Genomic DNA, 12,207 nt, shown 5'->3' with positions numbered 1-12,207 from the left:
TAAACAAAAATACCATTATAGACAATAAAAATATTAGAAGTTAATTTCCTTTACGGTGAACAAAGTCTGTCAGTCAGAAGATTCAAACATAAATAATATAATACATGATTTTAAGAGCCAATATTACATGTCAGAACTAGTTAATTAAACCAAACGAGCAAAAAGACATATTGCCTGTAACGTTAATTAAAATTACTTTTGTTAGTTAAAGTGGCTATAATTTGTATTTTTATAATAATGTATCAAATGACAATGTGATCATTCTGATTTTTCTCTACAAGAGAATGTGTTGGGTATCTCTTGTAGAGAAAGGTAAAAAAAGAAGCCCACTCTCTATCTCAACTCCACTCAGATAAATACTGAAAAGTTATGAAATTTGAGTCATGCATTCCCCCCATTTTAATGACAGAAAGGTGTCTGATGGTGGATCTGACATGTATTGTTGAAAAGTTATGAATCAGCTGTTATCTTGATTCTTTCCAACAATAATAACAATTTTAACAGTGATATAAATCAGACCCCTCATATATGTTTTACATTTGAAGAATTAAATGATTCAACGTCCATTCAGTCGATGTCCTTCTGGTGCTGCATGACAAGGGAGAAAACTGTTAGAACTTAAGATTTTGAATTTCTTCTCCAGTCCAGAAAAGCAGAAAAAATAAACTAGAAATAGAATCAGGTGTGACTGCAGCATTAGGGAGGCGTGGGGTGAAAACATGTCATACTCTTGTCATACTCGCAGCAGCAGAGCTATGCGTTTATAAAAAGCTGCTGTTGTTTGTTCTGTAACTGGACTCCTGGAGGATGAGCTGCTCAGGACCAACACAACTATTCTTAGACCTTTTGTTGTGCTGACGGCCGACAGGCTGCCGACATGTGGAAGGTCAAACGTGAGTGTTTTCAATGCATGCTCCGTGTTTTTCACTGTTACAGTTTGTTAGAGGTGATGATGCAGCGATGCATGACGGACTCCACTGTGTTATAAAACCAACATTTCATCAGGGATCGTTTGTATCCTGTGGTTTCCGGGCCTTGATGTCGCTTTGTTTATTCAGACTTGAAACAGTTTGGATACAGAGAGTGGAGTTTAATCTTAATAAAAACATAATATGGGGGACTTCCGGTGGCGCTACAACAAGATGGACGTGTAGTGGTGAGCTCCTCAGAGTCGGTTTTTAAAAAGTACCTCCTATCAATGTAAATCAACACAAAATTAGACTAAGTTGAATATGAGAGGAGGGAAATTGCACAGGAGGTGTAAGTCTAACAAGAAAATGAACAAAACACAAGAAAACCCGACTGTTGCCGAGGCTACTAATCAAGAACATGGCGGCGGAGACGACGTAGAATCAACGGCAGGTGATGAAGCTAACGTAGCTAGCTAGCTAGCCAGCATGCACTGCTAGAAGGCCTCACACGACTCTCTAAGGAGCTAGGGGGCTTCAAACAAGACATGAAACGGGATCTTAGTGAATTTAGAAGCGATGTCAAGAAAACTATGACTGAGTTTAAAGTCGAAGTTCTACGTGAGCTGCAGAGTCAACACGCGAGCATCGCCGAGGCACAAACCCGTATAGCTGACCTGGAATCAGTACCTGGAATCAGTACCTGGAATCAGCGTACCTGGAATCAGCGTACCTGGAATCAGTACCTGGAATCAGTACCTGGAATCAGCTGTTTTCGCCCACCTGGAATCAGCTGTACCTGGAATCAGTACCTGGAATCAGCGTACCTGGAATCAGTACCTGGAATCAGTACCTGGAATCAGCGTACCTGGAATCAGTACCTGGAATCAGTACCTGGAGATGAAAGACACGCTGCTGACGGTAGTGAAACAGAACTCGGGCATGCGAGACAAACTTGTCGACCTGGAGAGTCGTTCTAGGAGAAATAATCTCCGCATCTATGGAGTCCCGGAAGATAAAGAAGGAAGATCAGTTACGGAATTTGTAACTGAGTTGTTTAAAAGCCATCTTACGCTTCCCGACGGCGTTGAACTCCAAATCCAGCGAGCGCACAGAGCCCTGATCCCGAAGCCAGCTGCGACCTCAACTCCGAGATCAATCATCGTTAACTTTCTACAGTTTAATGTTAAAGAGCTGGTACTTAAGAAAGCCTGGCAGCAGAAGATTGAACTAGAGGGCAAGCGATTGTTTTTTGACAACGACTATGCAGCTGACATAATGGAAAGACGCAAGGCGTACGGGCCGATCAAAGCGGTGCTTAAGATAAGATAAGATAAGATAAGATAAGATAAGATAAGATAATCCTTTATTAGTCCCGCAGCGGGGAAATTTGCAGACTTACAACAGCGTAGAGTAAAGTGCACACAAGAGACATAGTAGAAGAAGACAAGCTAAGAATAAAAATAAAATAAAACAAGTATTATAAATAAGCAATAAAAAACAGTAGAAAAAAACAAAAAAACAACAATAACTGAAATATTATATTTACAGACAGAGAAAAAAACAACAACTATTTTTAACTTTCTTAACTATTATTGCACAGTGTAGTGTATTGCACAGGTTATTAAAGAGAAGGGGATCCGGTTCCAGACGTGTCATGTGAAATTATACAAATCCCGGCCAACATATTTGAAAGACTTATGACTCATTTGATTATCTTTAGGAAACCGATGGAGGGAGCACTTTATGGATGCGCTAAATGTTGGACATTTCTAGTATAGGTGGAATACCAGTTTGTAGGTATTTTCTCACTACTAGGGAGGGCCCCTTCAGCAAAGAGGCACTTTACCCTCCTCCCACCAACAGGGAACATAAGGAATGGCAAGTAGCATCCTTTCTCTCTGAAGTCACACTGTTCTGTGTTCGGTTGTTTTTCCATGGTTCATGTTCCTTTTTCTTGTTTGGGTACGGATTGCAACTCGGCTTCATAAACACAAATGATAGAGAATAATATTCAGATACTGTCGTTGAATGTGAACGGTTTAAACAACCCTGTTAAACGACGGAAAATAATGACAAAATTAAGGAAAGACAAGGTACAGATTATATATCTACAGGAGACACATTTGTCTAGGCAGGAACATGAGAAGCTTAAGAAGTTTGGCTATGCAAATACATTTTATAGTTCATTCCACCAGGGTTGTAGAAGAGGTGTGGCTATACTACTCTCTAACTCGGTGAAATTCGAATGTATTAAAGAAATCAGTGATAAAGAAGGTAGATATATTATTGTGAAAGGAAAACTGGAAAACGAAGAAGTAACATTGGTCAATGTTTATGCCCCACCCAACAGTGAAAAGCCCTTCTTTAAAACTCTACTGGACAATATTATCCTTGAAATGGAGGGAGTACTAATATGTGGAGGTGACTTTAATATTGTCATGAATAGTAGTCTAGACACAACAAACAATAGGAAAAATACCAACCATGTCACAAAAATGATCAAGACCTTATTTAAAGAATTTGGGATAGTTGATATTTGGAGGGAGTTTCATCCCTCTAAAAGGGACTATACACACTACTCAGCACCTAATAAAAGTTATGCCAGAATTGACTATTTTTTTATGAATAAAAAGGACATATACAGAGTTATGGAGTGTAAAATCGAAGCAGCAGACGTGTCGGACCACTGTGCAGTTTATCTTAAAGTCAAACTAAAACCACACGAGAAAAAGACGTTATGGAGGTTAAATGTTGGATTACTAAATAGTAAATCTGTTGTTGAGGAGATCAAAAAAGAGATTATAACATATCAAAAAGAAAACGACAACGGAGAGGTTAATGCTGTAATCTTGTGGGATGCTCTTAAAGCAGTTATGAGAGGGAAACTCATTGCGAAGACGGCATCTATCAAGAAATCTAAAGAAGCAGCATACAGGAAGGAAAAGGAAAGATTACTGGAAATTGAAAAACAACACAAATATACTCGAGACTCGACATTGCTACCAAAAATTAAAGAAATTAGAGACAATATAGATAAACTATTAACCTCTGACATAGAAAAAAAAAACAAGATTTCTTAAACAGTCCTACTATGAAGTGGGACCCAAAGCAAATAAATTACTGGCAAAAAGACTGCAAAAACAACAGGCAGATAGGACCATTCATAAGATAAGGGATACTGTCACAAATCAGGTATCCTCTGAACCGAAAGAGATTGAAACCATCTTCAGGAACTATTATCAAAATTTGTATAGTCAACCTCCATCCGCTGACGCTGATCAGATTAGAGCCTTTCTAGAGACGCTCGACCTACCAGCAATTGGGAAAGAGCAGAATGACCTTCTGACTTCACCCATCACAAAACTAGAAATAGAGAAAGCCATGGGTAGACTGAAAACAAACAAATCCCCTGGCAGTGATGGTCTACCAGCGGAGTGGTACAAAACGTTCAGTGAACAACTTGTACCACTACTTGAGTCGTCATTTAACTATACGCTTGACCATGGTAAACTCCCACCATCCTGGAAGGAAGCTGTAATAACAGTGATTCCTAAAGGAAAAAACAGTGATATCTGCTCTGGCTACAGACCCATATCAATACTTAACATAGATTATAAACTATATACCTCGATTATTGCAAAAAGGTATGAACACTTTATGAATGACATTATAGAGGAAGACCAGACCGGCTTTATCAAGGGACGTCAAACCCAAGATAACATAAGGAGAACCCTACATATAATTGAACATATCAACAGCAAAAATATCAGTGCAGCCCTGATAAGTCTTGATGCAGAAAAGGCATTTGACAGTGTAAACTGGTCATTTCTGTATCAGGTACTTGAGAAATTTGGACTAAATGAAAAAGCGATTCAATGTATTAGAACACTTTATCAAAACCCAACAGCAAGGATAAAAATAAATGGGAGTCTGACTGATAGTATAGTATTAGAACGATCTACCAGGCAGGGATGTTGTCTTTCACCGACTTTATTTGCAATATTTATAGAGCCTTTGGCACAAGCAATTAGGCAGAATAAGGACCTTAAAGGGATAAAAGTCAGGAATGAAGAACACACCATTGGGCTTTTTGCCGATGACGTAATTTGTTATTTAGAAGACCCAGACACATGCCTCCCCATATTAATCAACCTACTTGAAATGTTCGGCTCTTACTCTGGGTATAAATTAAATTTGTCGAAAACAGAGATTTTAACACTGAATTACAAACCATCCCAAACCCTACGACAAACACTTAACTTAAATTGGAATTCCAAAACTATGACATATCTTGGGGTTAAAATAACAAAAGGTATTGATAATCTATATAGAGCTAACTATATCAAAGTGGATCAGGACATTAGGAGTGATATGGAGAGGTGGGCTATTCTTCCACTCGATCTCAGTTCACGAATAGACACTATAAAAATGACCATCCTTCCAAGACTCCTTTATTTCTTTCAGTCACTACCAATCGAGATACCTGAGAAACAATTTAGAGCCTGGGATAAAACTATATCAAGGTTTATATGGAATGGCCAAAGGCCGAGAGTCAAATATGAAACATTACAGATTGGAAAACATAAAGGGGGAATGTCACTACCAAACCTTAGGGAATATTTCCATGCAGCACAAATTAGACCAGTGATTTACTGGTGTACTAAAAATTATGAGGCGAAATGGAAAAACCTAGAACGATATGTAGAAGGAAGGGAAATTCAAAGCCTTATTGGGGACAGAAATATAGCAAAAGAGTTACTTGAACAGATGGATGCTATCACCCGATTTACGCTGGAGATGTGGTTTAAACTGGTACGAAAATACAGATTAGAAGAGGAGCTCAGGCTTCTTCGATGGATAGCCTATGACAGGCATTTTATCCCGGGTACACTTGATCTGAGGTTTAAACAGTGGATACCGTATGGAATAACAGCAATATGCACAGTTATTAAAGATGGGAATGTTGTGAGTTTTCAGGAGCTTAAAGACAAATATTTACTAAATAATCAAGACCACTTCAGATATATGCAATTAAGGGACTTCTTTGACAGAGAAATAAAGCACAATATTAACTTGGATAAAAATGGAATAATCAGAACCGTAATTGGAGTTTACAACTCGAAGAAATACAGAATCATATCCACCTTATATCAACATTTGATGGACAGTTTAGGAAATACAACATCTTATGTAAAACTGAAATGGGAAAAAGAACTTGATGTGAATATTACAACAGATGAATGGCTCTATATTTGGAGGACACAACAGTCCTCAACATCCTCGCGAACTTGGAGAGAACATTGTTGGAAGAATGTCATTAGATTCTTTATCACCCCCCAAATCAAGAGCAAATATCTGTCTATTGCTCAACCATGTTGGAGGAAATGTGGGGCAGTAAATGTAGATCATTCTCATGTATTTTGGTTATGTCCTAAAATTGTACAGTTTTGGGGAAATGTCCATATGGTTACTGTCAAAATTCTGGGATATGATATACCTAAGTCATGTATGCTGCTTTACTTTGGTAATATGACCGGAGATATTGTGCTAAGGGAAGACAGGTATCTGCTGAAAATCTTGTTAGCAGCTTGTAAGAAGGCTATCACGAAGAGATGGTACAAGGAAGAACCACCATCACAAGATGGTTGGCTGTTAATTGTGAAGGAAATATATGATATGGAACTGTTAACTCACAGGATAAGATCCCAAGAGGAGCGATGTCACGAGAACTGGGAGAAATGGACAATGTTTACATCTCAACGATAAGACAGGATAAAAAACCCTGAATATATCTCAAGACTTATAATACTTTTGAAGGAACAGAGCAATCCGGAACCCTTTTGTTTTTGTTTTGTTTGCCTTTCCTACCCTTTTGTATGTATGTGATCTACCTATGATTGAAAAAACAACAAAAATAAAGTGTTAAAAAAAACAAAAACATAATATGGATCTTCATTGATGAATTTTAAAAGGAGGACAACTACAATTTTCAAATGATTTGGGGTTTTTATCTTTGTGGTCATCACTGTTTCTCACAAGCAATTCATTTTATATTGTTTTTAAGTGTTATTTGACCGTGTTATGTGGTGTGCACGCTTAACATCAGGCTACTGAAAATGTAATTGTTTTTATCTCAAGATTCTTTAGGATCGACTCATTCACCAAACAATTGTTTAAAAAGTTTGCATTATGTATATAAAACATATAACTGTACATCTTCATTTCCATATTTTTAAAGGTGCCCTATTAAAAAAAAAAGATATACTTTTTTATCTATGATATGTTCAACATTTTGCTTTTGTTACAGCTCCAGTTGCTTTTCCAATGGAGATGAGGTACCGGCCCATTTTGGAGGTAATCACTACATAATTATTCATAACAGTGTGAGATATTAATACATTCATAGCTAGCTAACGCTGAAGATAAACAGAGTATCATTAATCGATTATTGATATTCTCTCAGAGTTGAGTGAGTTTGTGAGATCTGACTGCACAACTTATCCATGTGACTAAATCAAAACATCCCAGAATAGACATTAGTCAACATTGTTGGCATCTTTCAGACTAAAAGCTTTTCCTGTCTCATCTTAAAAACCACTTCCTGTGCGTTCAGAGTCTGGTCCCCCCCGACCCCATGACCCGGCTCCACCTGAGGAGACTTTCTCCAGAGGAGGAGTTTCCTGACCTGAGCAGGAACTACACCCGGATGGGACGGATCCTCACGCTGGCCATGTACAGCCGCCAGTTCAACCGCTGCACCCAGAGCGGAGTCATGTTCGATGACGTCATCCGCCCGGGCCTCGAGGAACCAGGTGATGTCACCGTGATGTCACCGTGATGTCAGCTGTCAGAAAATAAGAGATTAAAATCATTAAGAACTGATCGTAGGAAGTCATGGACATTTGAGGAACAATCATTTATTTATTTTTTATTTATTTACTATAAATCAATTAAATATTAGAGTCAATTATTGTGAGCATAGAAGCTTTACAGATATATGTATGTCAGATTTTTTTTTTTCGTTTCTCAGCTGATCATAACTCCAATCCAGTATTAATGCTTTGTTCACAGACATTTCACCTTGAATAACTTTATAGCTGTTCAGTTTTATTGTGTTTAAAGAGCTGCTGTTTAAAAGTTTGGCAGTAAAGTAACCGGTTTACATTGAGAGACATTTAAGATCAAGTTAAATAGTTATTCCAGAAATGTAACATTATGGTGAATGAAGCTTGTAAGGTGAATATTTTGTGCAGATTTTAGCAGTTGTGTGTTTTTTCCCCTCTGTTGCGTTAACCTGCAGTTCCTTTTATGGCCACCTGATGCTTCTCTGAAAGAAAACTGAGTGTATTTAAGTTAAAAAAAAAACCTCTAGAAACACAAAATCAATACATTTTCTTTTGGATTGTGAATGCCAGTCTGTAAATGTAATTTTCCTGTTTGTGTCTGAAGGTGATTGGTGCAGCCCTGTATCTGTGGGCTGCGTTGCGGGCGACGCTGAGTGCTACATCCTGTTCTGTAAGTTCTTCGACCGAGTCATCGAGGCGCATCACCAACACAAGATCACCGGACAGACGCCAGAGAGAGACTTCAACCACGACAACTTAAAGGTAGCTGGTCAGATCACATTACCACCAGGAGGGAACCTCTGGGTCTGAAGAGTAAAGTCAATGTTGAAGTACCTTTCACTCGCATTCTCTCTAATGGCCATCAGGGGGCGACGCCTCTGGTTGCAAAAAGAAATGTGATTGTATAGAAGTCTATGAGAAAAATGACCCTATTTCTCACTTGATTTATTCCCTCAGTAAACATTGTAAACATAATTTTTTTTGTTCTCAATCTCTAGTTTTAGGACTTCTTCAATACAGCATGATGTTCATTTAGTAAATGATGGTCCATTTAGAGTAAAATAGACCATAAAGCAGAGTATGCTTTAGGGCGTGGGTATCTTGTGATTGACAGGTCACCAGCACAGCAGTTGGTTTTCAGTTCATGAACGTTAATTGCAACCTTTTGATCATCACAAAATGTCTGATTAAGCGTTAGAAAAAGCCAAGATGGAGAAAGGCCAATATACAGAACACATGATGTTATTATTATTGATGTAACTAATGTTTTCTGGCCAACATCCTGCTGTTAACCAGCATTTGAATCTGTGGCAAATGACTGCTGATGCTCAACGACATATTATCTCAATGCTAGCACTTCAGCTTCACATGCTACACCACTATGACTTCAACGTTTCCACGGAAATGTTTTGTATGTGTGTGTGCAGGGGGGTGATGACTTGGACAGGTCGTACGCCGTGCGCTGTGAGATGAGTGTCGTCAGAGGCGTCGAGGACTTATGCTTCCCGACACACTGCAGCCGAGGAGAGCGCAGACAGCTCCTCACACTGGCCAGGAGAGGTACTGCACATCTGTGGTTCAGAGTAGACTTGGTCCAAATCTTCTCCTCTCAGATTCTGACCACTTTCAAAGTTCCAAAGCTTGTGTGGACATTCAACCCCAGAGTAAAAATGTCCTCCAAGTGAACTGGTATCCAGTAGACCAGTGTGTCCTCTTTACCCTTCCAGCTCTGCAGCGGCTGGAGGAGGAGGAGCTGCCGGGTCGACTCCTCTTACTGGAGGAGCTGAACGAGGAGCAGCAGAAGGAGCTGAACCTTGACCCTCCGTCCTCCTCTCAGCTCCGTATCGGCGTGGCCCGGGACTGGCCCGACGCCAGGGCAGTCTGGTCAGTCTGGTTTCAAACCCATGAGTCCTTTTTCTCCCAGTGATGTTTGCAAGAATCAGAACCTGAGACACCAGTGACTCAAATCCTAAAAGAGGCCAAATGTCACTCCACCCATGAACAAAACCAGTGTGAACCAAAGCAGTCTGACTCTGTGATGCTCTAGGATATAAGTTAAACACTTCAGGAACACGATTCTCTTGTCAAACGAGTAAAATCTCATTATTCCTGGTTGCAGGTTGAGTAACGACGGCAGCCTGGTGGTCTGGGTCAACATGGAGGACCACCTCAGACTGGTGTCGGCACGAGACGACGCCAACATCACCGAGGCTTTTAAGTTCATCTTCAACAACCTGCAGAAGGTCAGAGACGGGTCTCATTCTCAGGAAACATTAGAGCCACAAATGACTGCTGGCTTCATGATTTCTTTTGTCATCTACAATTTTTTAACCATGAGCAGATTTAAGTTAACAACATCTGCTCCCTTCCTCCAGATGTTTATACTAAGGGTAGATAATAAGCCAATCTTATCACATCTTCAACAATATGAAACTTTATCAGAACTAAATCTTCAAAAAATATATTTTCCAAATACCATTTAAGTAACCCGATGACGTCTGACCAGTTCAAACAAGCAGTCGGCACACAGTCCAGTCAGAGTCTTTAACTGGTCAGACTGGAACCAATCAAGACAAACAAACTGGAAGGAAAATGCACGCGTCAAAAGAGAGTATTTTTTGGTCGGATTTATAATTTATTTGGTCATAAATCCTCCAGTGGACCACGCTGCTGATAGCTTCCTGTAGAGGTAGAGCAATAAATGGGTCAGGCTGATATATCAGCTGATATTAGCATATTGCAGATCCATCATATTGGTGTTGATGTTGGCAGATACCAAGAGAGGTGCAGTACAGAAAAAAACTGACAAGAAAGAGCTGACGAGTTCGTTTTAAGTCAAAAATGTCCCATTCAGTATTTATCTAAGGGATCTAGATTGTTTGTTTCTGTTAAAAATTACAGTATATTGAAAGCAGATTTTTTTTAAACGTATATAATAGATATCCAGCATCGTTTCCTGGTCAGAAGTATTTGACCAATCAGCAGAGTTAAATACTACAGAACTGACTTAAAAAGTACTACCTGATACTCCTTATACTTTTTATGGTATCAGGCATGACCTTTGACCTTTGACCTCTGTGTTCCCAGCTGGAGGAGTCCTACAGGGAGGTCAGACACCCGTTCACCTGGAAGCAGCAGCTCGGGTGGGTCAGCAGCTCTCCGGCCGACGTGGGGACGGGTCTGAGGATCAGAGTCCACCTCAGACTGCAACACCTACCGAGACACAAACGCCTGCAGGACGTCCTGAAGAGACTGAGGATGTGCATGGACACCACCACAGGTAGAGGACAAACATGACACTCGATGAACTGCAGGTCAGCGTTTTACACTGTGATCAGTTCTCTGTTCGAGGTTAGATATTTACGGCCGGTGAGTTACTGTCAACTTAACATCTAATATCAAAGGGAATTATGACAGTTTTATATGAAATATAATATTAGGTTTGTTAATATTTAGGAAAAACAAGCAGTTAATGTTTTTAATGAGTGATGAGATTCTCACATCTAAAAGTACAACGAGATGGGATGTGTCAGGATCTGTATTATTATAGTACTACTCATTATTACAGAGTGTAGAAAAAAGATCCAAAAGTAAAAGTACTCATTATGGAGAATGGTCCATTTCAGAATAATGTATATTATATTATTGGATTATAATTTTTGATGCATTCATGTGTTCATCACTTTAATGTTGCAGCTGGTTAAGATGAAGCTAATTTGAATTACTGTCTACAAAGTTTCATTTTAATTTCAAAGATGCATGTGGTCCGAGCATTTGGCGGCACGAGATGGTCTCTAGTTATTTATGTATAAATATTTTTCTTTGTATTTTTAACATTCTCATTTGACTAAAAACTGTAACTCTGAATTTACAACACTAATCCCTTTAGAGGCTTGATGTCTCTTCAGGAAATCAGACTGAACCGCTCTGGTTTCAAACTTGCCCTTTCCAATATCCCAGAATCCCCGGCGGTGTATTGCGTGAGCAACGTGGCGACCTTCGGCCTGAGCGAGGTGGGACTGACCCAGCTGGTGGTGGACGGGGTCAAACTGCTCGTCGCCATGGAGAAGAGGCTGGAGGATGGACGAGACATCGATGAGCTCATTCCTACGCAGAAGTAGATCTGGATGATGATTGGCTGGAGTCAGGAGGAGAACGGATGGACCGACCAATCAGATTTCAGAGTTAAACTCAGTCCATTATACAGCAAACACTGTTAAATTAGGAAGAAATGATAAAGATGGTTGGTGTTTACTGCTTGAAAGCTTTAAGAGTTACAGTATGTTTTTAAAATATATTCATCATTTTTAAGTTAACAGGATTATTTATTTCAAAATGATCATGTATTTATAATTAGTTTAATTAAATTATGATTGTGCCAATATATAAAATCACTGTTGCTGAAATAATCAATTCAACCAGTCATTAAAAAACAACATAACATTTAGCTG

General features: G+C 39.2%; 1 protein-coding gene across 2 annotated transcripts; it reads left to right on the top strand.

Annotated features, from left to right (window-relative positions):
- Window positions 1-697: 697 nt before the first annotated feature.
- On the top strand, window positions 698-12,125 carry zgc:172076. Of its 2 annotated transcripts, none has more exons than XM_054604089.1 (9): window positions 698-893; window positions 7,219-7,265; window positions 7,525-7,723; window positions 8,361-8,518; window positions 9,184-9,316; window positions 9,484-9,640; window positions 9,876-9,999; window positions 10,844-11,036; window positions 11,717-12,119. In XM_054604089.1, the coding sequence occupies exons 1-9, from the start codon at window positions 878-880 to the stop codon at window positions 11,875-11,877; spliced, it is 1,188 nt and encodes a 395-aa protein (XP_054460064.1). In that variant the 5' UTR covers window positions 698-877; the 3' UTR covers window positions 11,878-12,119. The 2 variants fall into 2 exon arrangements, with proteins under 2 accessions (XP_054460064.1, XP_054460066.1); XM_054604091.1 differs by lacking the exon at window positions 698-893 and adding an exon at window positions 1,092-1,156 and having other exon boundaries at window positions 11,717-12,125.
- Window positions 12,126-12,207: the final 82 nt, after the last annotated feature.

The sequence above is a fragment of the Anoplopoma fimbria genome, chromosome 9, assembly GCF_027596085.1.
Source record: "Anoplopoma fimbria isolate UVic2021 breed Golden Eagle Sablefish chromosome 9, Afim_UVic_2022, whole genome shotgun sequence".
Classification (NCBI taxonomy): Eukaryota; Metazoa; Chordata; class Actinopteri; order Perciformes; family Anoplopomatidae; genus Anoplopoma; species Anoplopoma fimbria.
The sequence above is the reverse complement of the archived record's forward strand: the minus strand, read 5'-3'. Positions and strand labels throughout refer to the sequence as shown.

Coding starts and splice junctions, on each gene's coding strand:
- zgc:172076 (XM_054604089.1), top strand. Junction 8,519..9,183: donor TCAACCACGACAACTTAAAG/GTAGCTGGTCAG, acceptor GTGTGTGTGCAG/GGGGGTGATGACTTGGACAG. Junction 10,000..10,843: donor TCTTCAACAACCTGCAGAAG/GTCAGAGACGGG, acceptor CTGTGTTCCCAG/CTGGAGGAGTCCTACAGGGA.